Raw genomic sequence first — 14,079 nt, forward strand, 5'->3', positions numbered from 1 at the left:
AGGAGATTCACCCAAATATCCATCTAATGTGGACAGATATTTTGAAAAATGCTTAGTGTGGACGCCTGTCGTTTTTACTCAAAACCAGCGTTTTCAAAATTATCCGGCGTAGTGTGGACGTAGCCTAAGATTTTGTTTCTCAATGGCAATGGAGCAGAGATTTAAATTTTATGCATTCCTCTGAAGCTCCTGTGCTAGAATTGTTGTAATTTAAATTGTGTATTTCGTTCCTAATAAAAGAACCTTCATTGAACATCTTCATCTACTTCTAAATTTTGAGTTACAGTCACTTGACAATAGAATCTTTCCTCTCTGGATTATAGGATTCCTTCACTAACATGTCAACTTGGAACATGCACCCAAATTCCACAGCAGTGCTGGTGTCCTCAGGTTTCTGAACACTGGCACCAGTTAATGTGACTGGATAGGGTCAATATTCCTGTTCAGCTCCCGAGTTGTATGGATTACAGAGAAATCTTGCTCAATTTTAAAGAAGTTTGTTAACCCAGTTCCGTATTTGTTTTAAAACTTCTGCTTTCTTTTATCAAAGTGCTCTCTTAAGTTGTATTTTGTTGTAATCAATGCAATACTGAAGTATTAGTAGGTCTGGGCAAACCAGCATTTTTAAGTACTACTATATTTTTTGAGCTGCAAGTTTTATTTAATAACAGGCTTGTGTAAATTTCATGGAAATTTTACAAATAGATGTTCATAAAAGTGATTTGTTTTGACTTATCAGTTCAAACAATAAACAGCCTTTGACCATGTACTTTTATCTTTTGTAAAGAGGTTGGAACAGATTTGTGTTTTCTATTGGTTAGCGACTTTTGTTTTTCAGTCAAGGTACTTTGTAACAGCACATTTAGTAAACTTGAAATTCCATGCATGTTGACTATGTCTTCCTGTATGTTGTTGTATTGCTGCTGTATTGAACGTGAGTTTGTAAAAAGTTTGGGAAATACACTCTAAAATGTACATGTACAAAGAAAAAATTGATTCCTTGGCTGAAAGTAACTGTGAAGATAACTCTTTTCAAAAATCGTGGATCTGGGTAAGTGAGAAGTTGTATAACTAAGTCAAAATCCTTTAATAGAGTGAGATGTAAAACTTGGCTTTGTCTATTTTGATAACTCTTGTTTATATAATTTGCTTTGAATCCTAATGCTCTGGGTCATTTTAGAAGGGTTTTGTCTTTCCGTGAATTTTTTTTGTAAATCAGAAAATGTACTACCATCACTCTAGATAACCATACCTTTCAGTTTTGCAATGAATGACATTAAAAGTACACAAAACTAGTGATAAAGAATAGTTAATAAAATTGTAAAGAGGGAACTAGTTCTGCCTTTCACATGAGCAAACGTGTGCACATCAGACTTTTAATAGTATTATGAGAGCTCATTTGTATGTAGGGGTGTCCACATGTCAAATATTTGTAACCTGGGTCAGCCTTCATGTTAAAGCCAGAAATTGTAACCCTTTGTATAGTCATGGTGGGAATGTTGAGAATGTTCAATATCCAAAACTGAACAGTGTAATCTAGAATCCCTACAACCAAAGCATCACCCATAAATTTCAAATGGATTCCAGTGTATGAAACCAGTTTCATCTCTTCAAACATCATGTTTTAATTACAAATAGTTGTTTTAAAAGTTATGAATCCACGTAGATATTTGGGCAAGAAGTTTGCTAAGTAATTAGCTTTTGCACATCATTATATATGCCACAAATAAGTATCCTTGATCGTTTGAAGATAAATATTGCTATAAATCTGCAGGAGGTTTCATGATTTTTGTGTAGATTTAAATAAATGAGAAGTTTAAACATGGTTAAATTCTTCAGATGACGAGCCGGCTGGTGGTGCAATGACATTGGCGCCAGACCTGGGAGCGGAGGTTCCCAGGTTCGAAACCAGTCGGGTCCGCTCCCTAGTACACTTTCCATCCGTGCCAGGTTGAGTGTCGAGATCACAACTAGACCTCGTAAAACAAAGGGAAAAATACTTCAGAAAATGTCTGTGTGAGGAGTGGTGCACCACACAGTCTCTCTCTGGCTCCGCGCCTTGTAAAAGCCATGAAAAAGACATCATCGTAGACGCACGCATGCACAGACACACGCACGCAGGCACACGTCAGAAAAAAATCTTCAGATGACAACCTTTTTACTTCATGCTCATTTGGTTTGCTTCCAATGGCATCTTGTTTTCCAGCACTTTCAGTGTAAATACATACTGAATTCCTTCTGAAATATAATTTATGTAGATTTGTAGGTGCAGGAAACATTTCCCATCTATATCTCTTACTTTATATACGTCAGTTATGTCCCCTTTTAACCTCCTCTGGTCCAGGGAAAACAGACCTAGTTTCTCCATTGTCTCTCTTTAACTGAAACACCACATCTCAGGCAACATCTTGGTGCATCTCCTCTACTCCCTGTCCTGTTTTATCACATCCTTCCTATAATGTGATGACCAGAATCTGAGCAATGTTTTATAAAGGTTTTGTGTTCTATTGCTGAGCAGCAGTGAACCATCAGATATGCCTATCAAAGTTCTCTTTGGGAACTAGTTGACTTAATCAGCATTTCTGATCTGGCTATTGTTCACGATTGCACTTAATTTAAAAAAAAGTTAGACCACAGTGTCCCTGCTCTTATATTCACTGCCCTGACTAATGAACCAGTTAGAGTGGTGCTAGAAAGTTTGTGAACCCTGTAGCATTTTCTGTTTTTGCATGAATATGACCTGAAGTGTGATCAGATCTTCATATAAGTCCTAAAACCAGATAAAGTCCATTTAAATAAGTAACCCAAAGATCATTATTCTTGTTCATTTATTTATTGAGAGAAATTATCCAATATTACACGTATTTGTTGGAAAAAGTATGAACTTCTGGGGTAATGCCTTCTACCGAAGCTCTTTGGAATTAGATGTTCCAATCAATGAGATGAGATTGGAGGTGTAGGCTGTAGAAGTGCCCTGCCCTATAAAAAGGACACATTCAGTTTACTGACAAAGCCTGCTCTTCTCAAGAAAGATCTGTTTATTTGCACCATGCCTTGATCAAAATAACCTCCAGAGAACCTTGGAATTGTAGAGATGCATGAAACTGGAAGAGGCTACAAAAGCATTTCTAAAGACCTGAGTTTTATCAGTCCACAGTAAGAGAAATTGTCTATAAATTGAGGAAATTCAGTACGTTGCTACTCTCCTTGGGAGTGGGCATCCTGCAAAGATCACACGAAGAACACAATGTGCAATATTTAAGGAGGTGAAAAAGCACCCAAGGGTTACAGCAAAAGACCTGCAGATATGTCTAGAACTTGCTAAAGTCTCTGTTCATATGTCCACTATAAGAAAAACACTGAACAAGAATGGTGTTCGTGGAAGGACACCAGGGAGGAAACTATTGCTCTGCGCAAAAAAAAATTCTGCACGTCTCAAGTTTGCACATTACCATCTTGATCTTCTGTGGACAGATGAGATAAAAGTTGAACTTTTTAGCAGAAATACTCGTTGCTAAGTTTGGAGGAAAAATGCCACTGCAGACCATAACTAAAACCTCTGAAGAAGCATGGTGGAAGGAGCATCATGGTTTGGGGCTGTTTTGCTGCCTCAGTGCATGGACAGCTTTTAATCATTGAAGGAACAATGAAGTCAAAATTGTATCAAGACATTTTACAGGAGAATGTCAGGGTAGCAGTCCGTCACCTGAAACTTAATAGGAGTTGGATAATTGAACAAGACAATGATCAGAAAGATGAGGAAATCAACAACGGAACGGTTTAAAAATAAAATTTATGTTTTGGGATGGCCGAGTCAAGTCCTAGAGAAATGTGTGGAAGGACCTGAAGCAAGCAGTTCATGCAAGGAAGCCCAGTAGCATCCCAGAATAGAACTGTCTTCTGAGGATGAATGGCCTAAAATTCCTCCAAGCCGATGTGCAGGACTGATCAATAGCTACCAAAAACATTTGGTTGAAGTTATTGCTGTACAAGGAGGTCACACCAGTTACTGAAAGCAAAGGTTCACATTTTTTCCAACAAATACATGTAAGGCTGGATCAATTTTCTCCATAAATAAATGAACAAGTATAATATTTTTTGTTATTTATTTCACTGGGTTCTCTTTATCTAGTTTTAGGACTTGCATGAAGATCTAATTACATTTTAGGTCATATTTATGCAGAAACAGAAAAAAATCTACAGGTTCACAAACTTTGTAGCACCACTGTATCCATTTGCACTGCCACCTTTGGATGTGCATACTAAGGTCCAATTCTCTGTAGGACTTGGCTATTCATAGTGTATGAGTTAGCCTCATTAGTACTCTCACAGTTCATTACCTCACAAACTCCATATGTGATTTCTAAGCCCATTTCACTCACACTTCAATATCACCTTGTAGTCTAAGAATATGCTCCACTTTGTCAGCAGCTCTGTCAATCTTAGTTTCACTTAGAAACTTGCTCATCATGCCACCTACATCAACTCCAAATCATAAACAGCAAGGATCCTGGTATCAATCTCTGTGGAACACCGAACCTAATCGTATATAGTTAAAAGCATTGTCAAAATATTTGAGTCGTATTGGGAAGCTTGTGAAAAACCTTCACCAGATTCAATTCTGGAGTTAAATGTTTAATTTTGGGGAATGATTGAGAAAACTTTGGGGTGAAAGGGATACAGCATTATGAACCTGGTTATTGGATTGAAAACAAGGCAGAAGCATAAATTTGTCGTCAAGACTCCTTAGGGTTGAGGTAATTGAAGGGTTGAAGAGACACAAGTGAAATAGAACGTAGAGAAGTTAGTGCTAATAGTGACTAATATAACTGAAAATTTAGATCTGTTTCTGTATAATGTGCTGCTGAAGAGGTCATTCCAAAACACATGGTTTTTGACCTCTCTGATTCTGGTGAATTAATTAAATCTCAGGAGATGGATGTAAGGCAGGTTCCAGCATTTATTTTGCTTAATTTGTTTCCCTGTGGTTCCCAGATGCAGGAAAAATATCGGAACTGATTTTACGCAAGGGAACTGCCGCACAAGTGGAATGAAGTAGAAACAAAGAGCTAAGCATTGCCTGTTGCATCTTAGCTTCTGTGCTTTCATCCCTCTCATACTCCTCCATTCACCAGTCATACGATTTAAATAGCCTTATTCTGTATGTAGTCTAAAACCTCCAAATGGGCATTTAAATGACGTACTTCTACAGTGAATGCAAGAAATTGAGTTCTTACGGAAACTAAAAATGTTGCCATTTGTGAAATCAGGGTTGTTCTTGCCTTGCGGGGAACAAAAAACAGATGACGTTTTGTTTAGAGCACATTTCCTATTGTGCATTACTGGTTCTCTTTGTTCTCCTGTTTGCTTTGCTCTGTCCTTTTGGTTTCATGTGGTTTGGAATTTATTTTGGAAGTTCATTTCACCTGACATTGAACTTGATCTGATTTTAAAAAGTAATGCACTCCCCCCCCTCCCCCACCAATTTGGTCCCTTTTGATTTGTGTTTGACTGATTCACCTTTTAAATTACAACAAGATAGTTTAGAATGTCCATTACCAGAGTGCGTAGTTTTTACCTGTTTCAGCATGTTATAGAAACACAAGTGATACTGCGGTCAAGCGATAACTCAAAAGTGCTGCAGTTGTACTTGACATACATTTATGAATAGTGGTTTACAACTCCCAAGAAGAATATTCAATGAACACCACTAACCTTGATTACGAAGCACAACACAAGAAAGCAAGAAATGGCTATCATTAGTGAGAAATGGTAAGTGGCTAATCAATCTTTGCCTCCTGAGGTTCCTATTATTACAAGTTGGGATTGAGCCATTTGATTTGATCTATGTGATTAAGGTTAACCTATGTGATTTTTTTTTTAAATGCCCTGATTTTTTTGGTTGTAGTTTTAGTTACATTTTCCAAAACCATCTGCACCTTTTGGCCAAGTTATTGAAATGTAGCTTCAGCATTCATGCTATCCTATAAACTTCATATATCTACAAAATGTAAAACACAACAACCATGGCCATTATCAGATTTGTTATCAGCCAAATTGATAGGTGGCGATAATATTGTGTCAGTAACTTAAAAATCTACTCAGTTATGTTTGATTAAGCCCATTCTGTTTTAAGTTTCATTGCAGCCGATACTTTTGTCCCTTGGTATTGACTTGCTGTTTGGCTGTGTTTGATGGAGGCTATCCTTGTCCCAGAATACCACAATGAGTTCCTTTGGGTTGTTTCATAGGCCACCCAACTTCAATTAATAACCTATCCTCAAATCAGAAGTAGGATTGTGCTATCTGTTGTTTGTGACCTTCTGCAATCTACCATGTAGAATGAAGAGATCTGGTGACCTTAAGATGGGCCAAAATATGGATTTCCATTACTAACCATGTATATATAACTCCTTACCCACCCCCTGAGTCAAAACGATAGTTGTAATCATCATGAGGGAAATTGGGCATTAATAGTGCTTTCTAGTGATGTTAACATGCTAAGAATGAGTTTGAAAGAAAACCCTGAACTTTTCCTTTTGTGCATAATTTTCTAGGCAATCACAAGTTTTATGATGGCAACACCTAATAAAGCCTTTTTCTGTTGAAATGACAAAACATAGTGCAGTCACACATGTGTATATGATTTATATTGAAAGCCAAACCCCCCTGTAAATATCAAGAGTAGTAGAATTTGTAGGAAATCTCACATTAAAATAGTTCTATTTTTCAGGTAAAGTTTTTATCTTGCCAATTCCATAGAAAACTGTGTCAGAAAAACATTATTTACCAATATATACTGATATATTTGTAGATTTGGTGTTGGTTCAAGTTTCAAAATTTCAAAGTACATTTATTAGCAAAGAATGTATAAATTCTACAACCTTGAGATTTGTTTCCTTGCAGACAGCCACAAAACAAAAAACCCAAAAGAACCCAATTAAACGAAAATAAAGACCAACCCCAGTGTGTGCAGAGAAGGGGGGGGGGGGGGAGAGACAGACAAACCATGCAAACGATAAAAGCAAGCAACAGCATTCTGAACCAAATTGAGTCCTTGGGTCACAATCCCCAGAGCAGGCCCAAGGCCTACTCTGCAAAGTTCAAATTTGCAGAAAATATGAAATCATAAGAATAATTGTGGAGGCCAGTGGGGTTATTAAAGGGTCATATAGAGAAGGAGATTCCAAAATGGGAGAAGTGGACTTGTAGTGGAGAGGTGTGGTTTGTTGACGTCAATGTGCCCATTAATGTGAAAGAAATTTTAGTGCTGACTGAACAAACAGATAATATTGCCTTCTGTGTTGTTTAATTGACCAGAGTCCACATAACTGGAATTCAGTTTATCTCATTTCAGTTGCATAATACACTGCCAACAAAGATTTGTATCTGAAAGTTTACAAGTATTTTGCAGGTCAATACTGTCATTTCTCATTTACTGCACTACAGTAATAAAATTCTCCATTTTATTCTGGGGACGAATTCAATGAAACAAGTTCCTCCCCAGTTTAAATTCAAAAGTTTATCAATGTCGAGGGAACATGTTGATCCAAAGTCAACTTTGTCCACTAGTTGTAGGTGCAAACAATGCAGCTAGTGAACAAAGTTAGCAAATGGCCAGGGGCAATAATGGCATTTTGAAAGTGGTAAATTTCATCCATGTCTGCCTTCACTGATTCTGAAAAGTAGTCTGTGTTCTCTCTGGACACTTGGAGAGCTTCTATTTTCAGGGCAGGGCACGCACCAGAAGATTCTTTCTGTGTATGCTTCGGTGAAGAATTCAATAAGAAATGGAGCTCTGCTTCTGTGCACACGTGTATCCATCCACAATATTTACTCAGCTCTGTACTGAACTATGGGTCTAGGACACGCTTTGTGGACGTTAGTTCAGAACACTATTTGCTCGTGGTTATTATGTCTCTGCACATTAGGTGTCTGGTCCTTTTTTTATGGGTTCTTAACGGTTTCTTTGTTTCATGGCTCCTGTTAGGAGACGAATCAAAAGGTTGTATAATGTATACATACTTTGGTTCAAAATACATTATGAATGTTGAGGCTGCTCATCCGATCCATCTGTTGATCTTGGGGTCTAGGGAGAGGCTGTCCGTGATGGTGGAGCCAAGGTATGTAAACTTGTGAACTACTTCCAGCTTGTAGTTGTTGATGGTAATGGCAGGGGGGTGCTGAACACCTTGGCCCAACACGTTGGTCTTCTTCAGGCTGATGGTTAAGCTGAAGTCCTGGCAGGCTGTTGACAAGCTGTCCCTGAGGCGTTGCAGTTGCTCTTCAGAGTCTGTTGCCAGTGCCGCATCGTCTGCAGACAACATGTCCCTGATGAGTACTTCACGAACCTTGGTTTTTGCCCTCAGCTGGGACAGACTGAACAGTCTCCCGTCCGATCTGGTGTGGAGGTAGACACTATCAGAGAGCACAAGGGCAGCCCCATCTTCGTTTCAAAGACGTTTTGCAAGAGAGACATGAAGTCATTCTTATTGAAAATGAACGTTGAGAGGCAGGAGGACATCGCAAGCAATCGTTCTCACTGGAGGCTGGAACTACGCAGAGGTCTAAAAAGAGGAGAAGAGAAGCTGAGGCTTGCTGCTGAAGATAAGCGCACTCATCGGAAAAACAGCACCAAGACAACACTGGAGGACAGTGCCTTCGAGTGCAGTCGCTGCAGCTGAGACTGTCACTCGTGTGTGGGCCTCTACAGCCACAACAGACTCTGCTCTAACACAGACTGAAGCAAGACTTTCCTGGTGCAGATCCACGGTCTCACGAGACTAACGGATGCCACCTCCACATTATGAATATGCTGTAGCACTAACAGCTTGAAACAGTGCTGCTTCTGGAACAGAATAATATGGGTTGAACAGTTCCCCATGTATCCTGTAGAATATCAGCAGTCCAGAGAGAAAATTTATGGAGGTGAAGTGCAGCATACTCAGAGAGAATATTTACTTGGTGCCTCTCTAATTGACATGCTGTCAGCTCATTAGTTAGGCTCACAGTTTCCATGTCATCATGAAATATGCAGGATGGAGACTAGGTCCAAAAGAGAAATTGAGTAGGATGTCTCATGTTTTTGATTGAACTTGTAAATTCCTTTTGACCCCCAAGTTCATCGATCAAATTGCCATTGCCCTTTTAAAGGATCACCAGTTTGGTTAGACTGTACAAAGTTATTGATTGATCTACATGGCAAACAATACACTTGCTCCCCTGGATGCAACTTTATTGCTCAACTATATGGATTGAATTATTATTATTATCTTCTTCTCGTGACAGGGGCAAATGTACTGTTTAATTGAAAGTATCTGAAACCAATTTGAATTCACTTGTGCCTTATCTAAGGTTTTTTTTAATGTGTGAAGTGGACGTCTTGTTTCATAATAAGAGAGCGATTGGTGTAGGTATGAAAGGAAATGGTACTGTAAATAGGGTAATAATAATGTCCTAATCAAGATTAACTGACTGCAGTTCAAAGTGAAACTGTTCAGAGATATTTTTGAAGTGCCACCACCCATAAATGCTAATCTGTTATTTGTAACTTCCTGTTCTTTTGTCTTCTTTATTTGAATCTAGTGGTTAATTATGAAACCTGTTTGTACCATACCTGATGCCCCAATTAAAAATCAACTGTGGAAGTTTTTCAATTAATTGCCTACAATATATTTTAAAAGTTTCATTGTGAGAAACATAAGCTCTACAGCTTTTTCTAAGTATAGCATGCTACTGATTATTGGAGGTTTTGTTTTGCAGTAGGCCTACGTAAGCTAAATAACCTAGAATTTTTTTATATACATCAAACACAGTCAAATGCACAATTTGGAATTCCTTTGGCCATCTAGAAGCTTTGTAAGGTTGGGATCTCATAACCGAATCTCACTCTTCTGTCACGTGGAAAAGCTTGTGGTTGCTGTAACTGCGTAATGTACATTTACTGGACATGCCATATATGGTCATTTCCTGTACAATCTGAATTTTTTAATAGCATGTGATATCTTGAAGGCTGCACAATGTTACAGGCAATGGAAAAGTAACTAGTACAAATGTGGGCTCACATCCTTTTATATTCTGCAATATTATTGGAAACGTTGAGAATAAAAATTCTTCCCAGTAATTTTCTGGAAAGTGGGTATTGTGTATTCAGAAAGCGGGTGGGTTTTACAGTGGGTAATGAGGGATTGACTGCATAATAGATCAAGTTAGAAACTGATTAAGTACTTGCAGAATGAATTTAACTGGAGCATTTTGGGCAGATTGGGAAATCACTTCACTAAATGCAAATTCCTATTTTTTTTATCATCTATTGGGATACTTAACTGATACTTTTGGATTTTATGTCACAACTGACTTTCTGGAGCTCTTCAAACATGCTAACAATAAAGCAGCAATCTGGCATTTGCAACTGTTATTTTGTTTGACACCGTTTCTGAGCATTCACAGGAAACTTTGAAGAATTTTAAAGTGTTGATTGTTGACTTTGGTGGCTCTATTCTGTCCTGGCTTTGTCCCTTCTGAATTCAGCTGATTTCCACAAAAATAGTTGGGTGGGTCTTTGAGAACAGCTGGAGAGATAACTCTAAAGGTTTGAGTACTGCTGAGATTAAAGATTAAAGTCTGTCACGAGTCTTGTGGCCCATCAAACCAGTGCTTATGCCGGTTTCCATGGCGTGAAGCGACTGAGAGTACAAGACAAGACTCCCCCCCCCCCCCAGCCGGGTAGGATGCCAGTCTATCCTGAGGGGGTGTTCAATATACACTAGCTAATGTACCAAGTATAGTGAAGGTCTTCTGTGCAGTCCACAACGTTGCACATAGAAAATAGCGTGTTTGGAGGAGCAGGCTGATGCTGGGAGAGCTGTGTACAGTTAGAGTGGAGATTGAGATGCATCCAGTAATGTAGTAAGATCAAACAGAACAGTGCTGGAATAACACAGCAGGTTAAGTGGCATCTGTAGAGGCAAAAAAGTGTCAATTGATCCTTCAGGTCAGAAGCTGCATCAGGACTGGGGAAGAGGAAAGATTGCAGTATGAAAGGGCAGGATAGAGGCTGGTAAACAATAGATCAAACCAGACAGGAAACGTGAACATTGAGAGTGGAAAACTAGGTGGATCAGTGAGTGCATGGGAGGAAAATGATGGTGACGTGTGCTACCTGAATATGCCATTTGGGTTGTAAGCTACCCAAGTGAGATATAAAGACATGCTTCCAATTAGCAATAGAGAAAACAGAACAGACAGGCTGGTGTGTGAAGAAGAATTAAAGTGGTGTACATCCGCAATATCAAGATGGCTGTTGTGGGCAGAGAGCAGGTGCTCTGCAAAATGATGGCCCAGTCTCTGTTTAATCAAGACAGAGGAGGCTACTAAAGAGTACCAAATGGAGTTGATTTGGTTAGAGGAGCTGTTTAGATCCCTAGATGGTGATGAGAATGTGCCAGTTAAAGGGGAAAGTGCCAGAGAACAAGTAGTAGTGGCTTGGGAGGGTAGAGCAGACCAGGGAGTTATGAAGTGAGTGGTTCCTGTAGAAATCAGGCTTGGTCGGTGGGGGGGGGGGCAGGAAAGAGGGGAAATTGTCATGGGTGGTGGAATCACTTTGGAGATGGTAGAAATAGGAGAGGATGATGTTGGATGAAAGTTGAAAACCAAGAGAACACGATTGTTCTCTTTGGTAAGGTAGGGAGGGAGAATGAAAGAAATGCTGACCTGTATGTCATTTCCACTGCCACACTGGTTTGTCTGTCTTTTGCCACCTCTATTGCAGTTGAAAGAACAAATTCTATGTTGGGCTTTGCAACCCATAGGTATGAACATAAAAATTTCCAGATTTGGCCAACACATACTTCTGGTGTTTTCTTCCCACACACGTTTGCCCTTGCACCTAGTTTTCTTCTCTCTGTGTTTACTTCTATTCTCCCTCCCTGGCATGAGTCCATCTGCTTTTCCTCTCTCCATCTAGTTCCACCCATTACCTATCTGTCTCTATCCCACACCTCATTTGTACTGCTTTATACTTTACTCTTTCTTCCCTATCATGATGTATGATTTAGACCCAAAATTTCAACTTGATCTTTTTGACTGCAGAATATTTCTTATGAAACAATGGACGCAATTGGTGAGAGTCTAACATGCATGTCCACTATTGACATAGCACTTATGGTGCTTTTTCCTGCTAGCCTGGAGTTATTGTGGATGATGCTGCTGCTGGTTAGTATGATGCTGAATAGTCAAATTGGTATTTGTACTAAGCAGATGAGTGATACTTTATTCTTCTAGGTTATGACTTTCGTTACAGTTGAAGAGGCATCATTACAAATACCTGCAACTTAATTGGCTTCTTTCTTCTCGACAAGCTTTTCTTTCTACTCTTGTCCATAACCAAAATCTTTCTACAAGAGTGCCCAGTGCAACTGAAATGCAATCATCTTTCATTTATTGCTGCTTCAAGAAGCATCCTTCAAGAATGAGCAGTTTTGCAACCCTTGGAGGCTCCTGTGCTTTCTGACATGGTGATACTTATGGTCATGTGATGTTTGAGAGCTTGTTACTATGAGTGTATGCAGTAGTGAATTGTTGTGTGATAATGCACCTTTTGTGAAAACCCTGTAGGTGATTTGAAGAATATGAATTGCCCCATCTGTTTACCGCTGAGAGCAAAGTTTGTTCCAGTGCTATGCTTCTACCCTTCTGTGTATAACATTATTGAACCTTAACATTCAACTTACATTTTCTACCTTTTAATCTTGAGACTTCAGCCACATCCTCTTTTAGATGCTTTTCAATGCCCTTAACAAAAATGACGACACCACCTCTCCACACACCCTGTCTTTGAGCATTTACTAAACACCGATGCATTGAGAGGAACTTGAAAATGAAACCAAATGCCAATGATAAATTGTCCCTTGTTAATTCCTATTTGTTTGTTTTGGTTTTGCTTCAATTATCCACTGTCTTTGCTATTCCCAATGGTGCTGTTCTATTTAATTAACTGTCACTAATAAATATGTTGGATAACACATGAAAGCGCTGGCCCTTAAAGATTGCTTTTCTGAATAGTATATTCAAATTGATTTTTGGAATCAAGTCAATATTTGTGTCTCTTTGGTTGGTGTGAGATGATTAATATATTAGATAACCAATTTGTTAAAATTGTGATTTTTAAAATTAATTGTCTTTTATCTTGACATTTGAAAAGCTGAAGTACATTATTCTGTGTTTTCAAATATTTGGCATGGCATGAGTTACTTAAAGTGCTAACATGGCACAGTAGCAAAGTCGTTAATACAGTACTTTACAGTAGCATTGACCAGGGTCCAATTCCCAGCATTGTCTGCAAGGAGTTTGTATGCTCTCCCCACGGTCACGTGGGTTTCCTTCCACAGTCTAAAGATGCACGAGTTGGTAGGTTAGTTGGTCATTATAAATTGTCTAGTGTTAAATCAGGGGTTGCTGGGCCGTGTGGCTCGAAGGGCCTATTCTACACTGTATTGCAAGAAGAAAGAAATCTCACACCATTCTCCTGATGCCATTATGTGACTAGAAATTAAACTTTAAATAAGTCTGATAATTGACAAAAAAAGCTTCCCTTCCTCCACCATCAATGCTGCCCTCACCCACATCTCTTCCATTTCGCACGCATCTGTCTTCATCCCATCCTCCCACCAGGGATAGGGTTCCTCTTGTCCTCACCTACCACCCTACAAGCCTCTGCATCCAGCATGCAATTTTCTGTAACTTCCGCCATCTCCAACTGGATCCCAACACCAAGCACATCATTCCCTCCTCTCCACTTTACACTTTCTACAGGGGCTGCTCCCTACGTGATACCCTTGTCCGCTCGTCCTTCCCCACTGATCTCCCTCCTGGCACTTATCCTTGCAAGCGGAACAAGTGCCACACCTGTCCCTGCACCTTTTCCCTCACTACCATTCAGGGCCCCAAACAGAGCTTCCAGGTGAGATGACACTTCACCTGCAAGTCTGTTAGGGTCATCTACTGTATATGGTGTGTCCACAAAAAGCAGGATTTCCCCGTGGCCACCCATTTCAATTCTACTTCCCATTTCCATTCCGA

At 39.3% G+C, this 14,079-nt stretch overlaps 1 protein-coding gene across 5 annotated transcripts in view; it reads left to right on the top strand.

Annotated features, from left to right (window-relative positions):
• The window catches only part of lpin2 (lipin 2), a 207,011-nt gene that overhangs the window by 21,910 nt on the left and 171,022 nt on the right, over positions 1-14,079 (top strand). The window contains exon 1 of one of the 5 annotated variants that reach the window (XM_063062471.1): positions 887-1,051. The exons of the other annotated variants lie outside the window; for them this stretch is intronic. Within the exon in view, the coding sequence (XP_062918541.1) occupies positions 971-1,051 (81 nt within the window). The 5' untranslated portion in view covers positions 887-970. Of the gene's footprint in view, positions 1-886; positions 1,052-14,079 lie in introns of those variants that run through there. 5 annotated transcript variants of the gene reach the window in all.

The sequence above is a fragment of the Mobula hypostoma genome, chromosome 1 (genome assembly GCF_963921235.1).
Source record: "Mobula hypostoma chromosome 1, sMobHyp1.1, whole genome shotgun sequence".
Lineage (NCBI taxonomy): Eukaryota > Metazoa > Chordata > Chondrichthyes > Myliobatiformes > Myliobatidae > Mobula > Mobula hypostoma.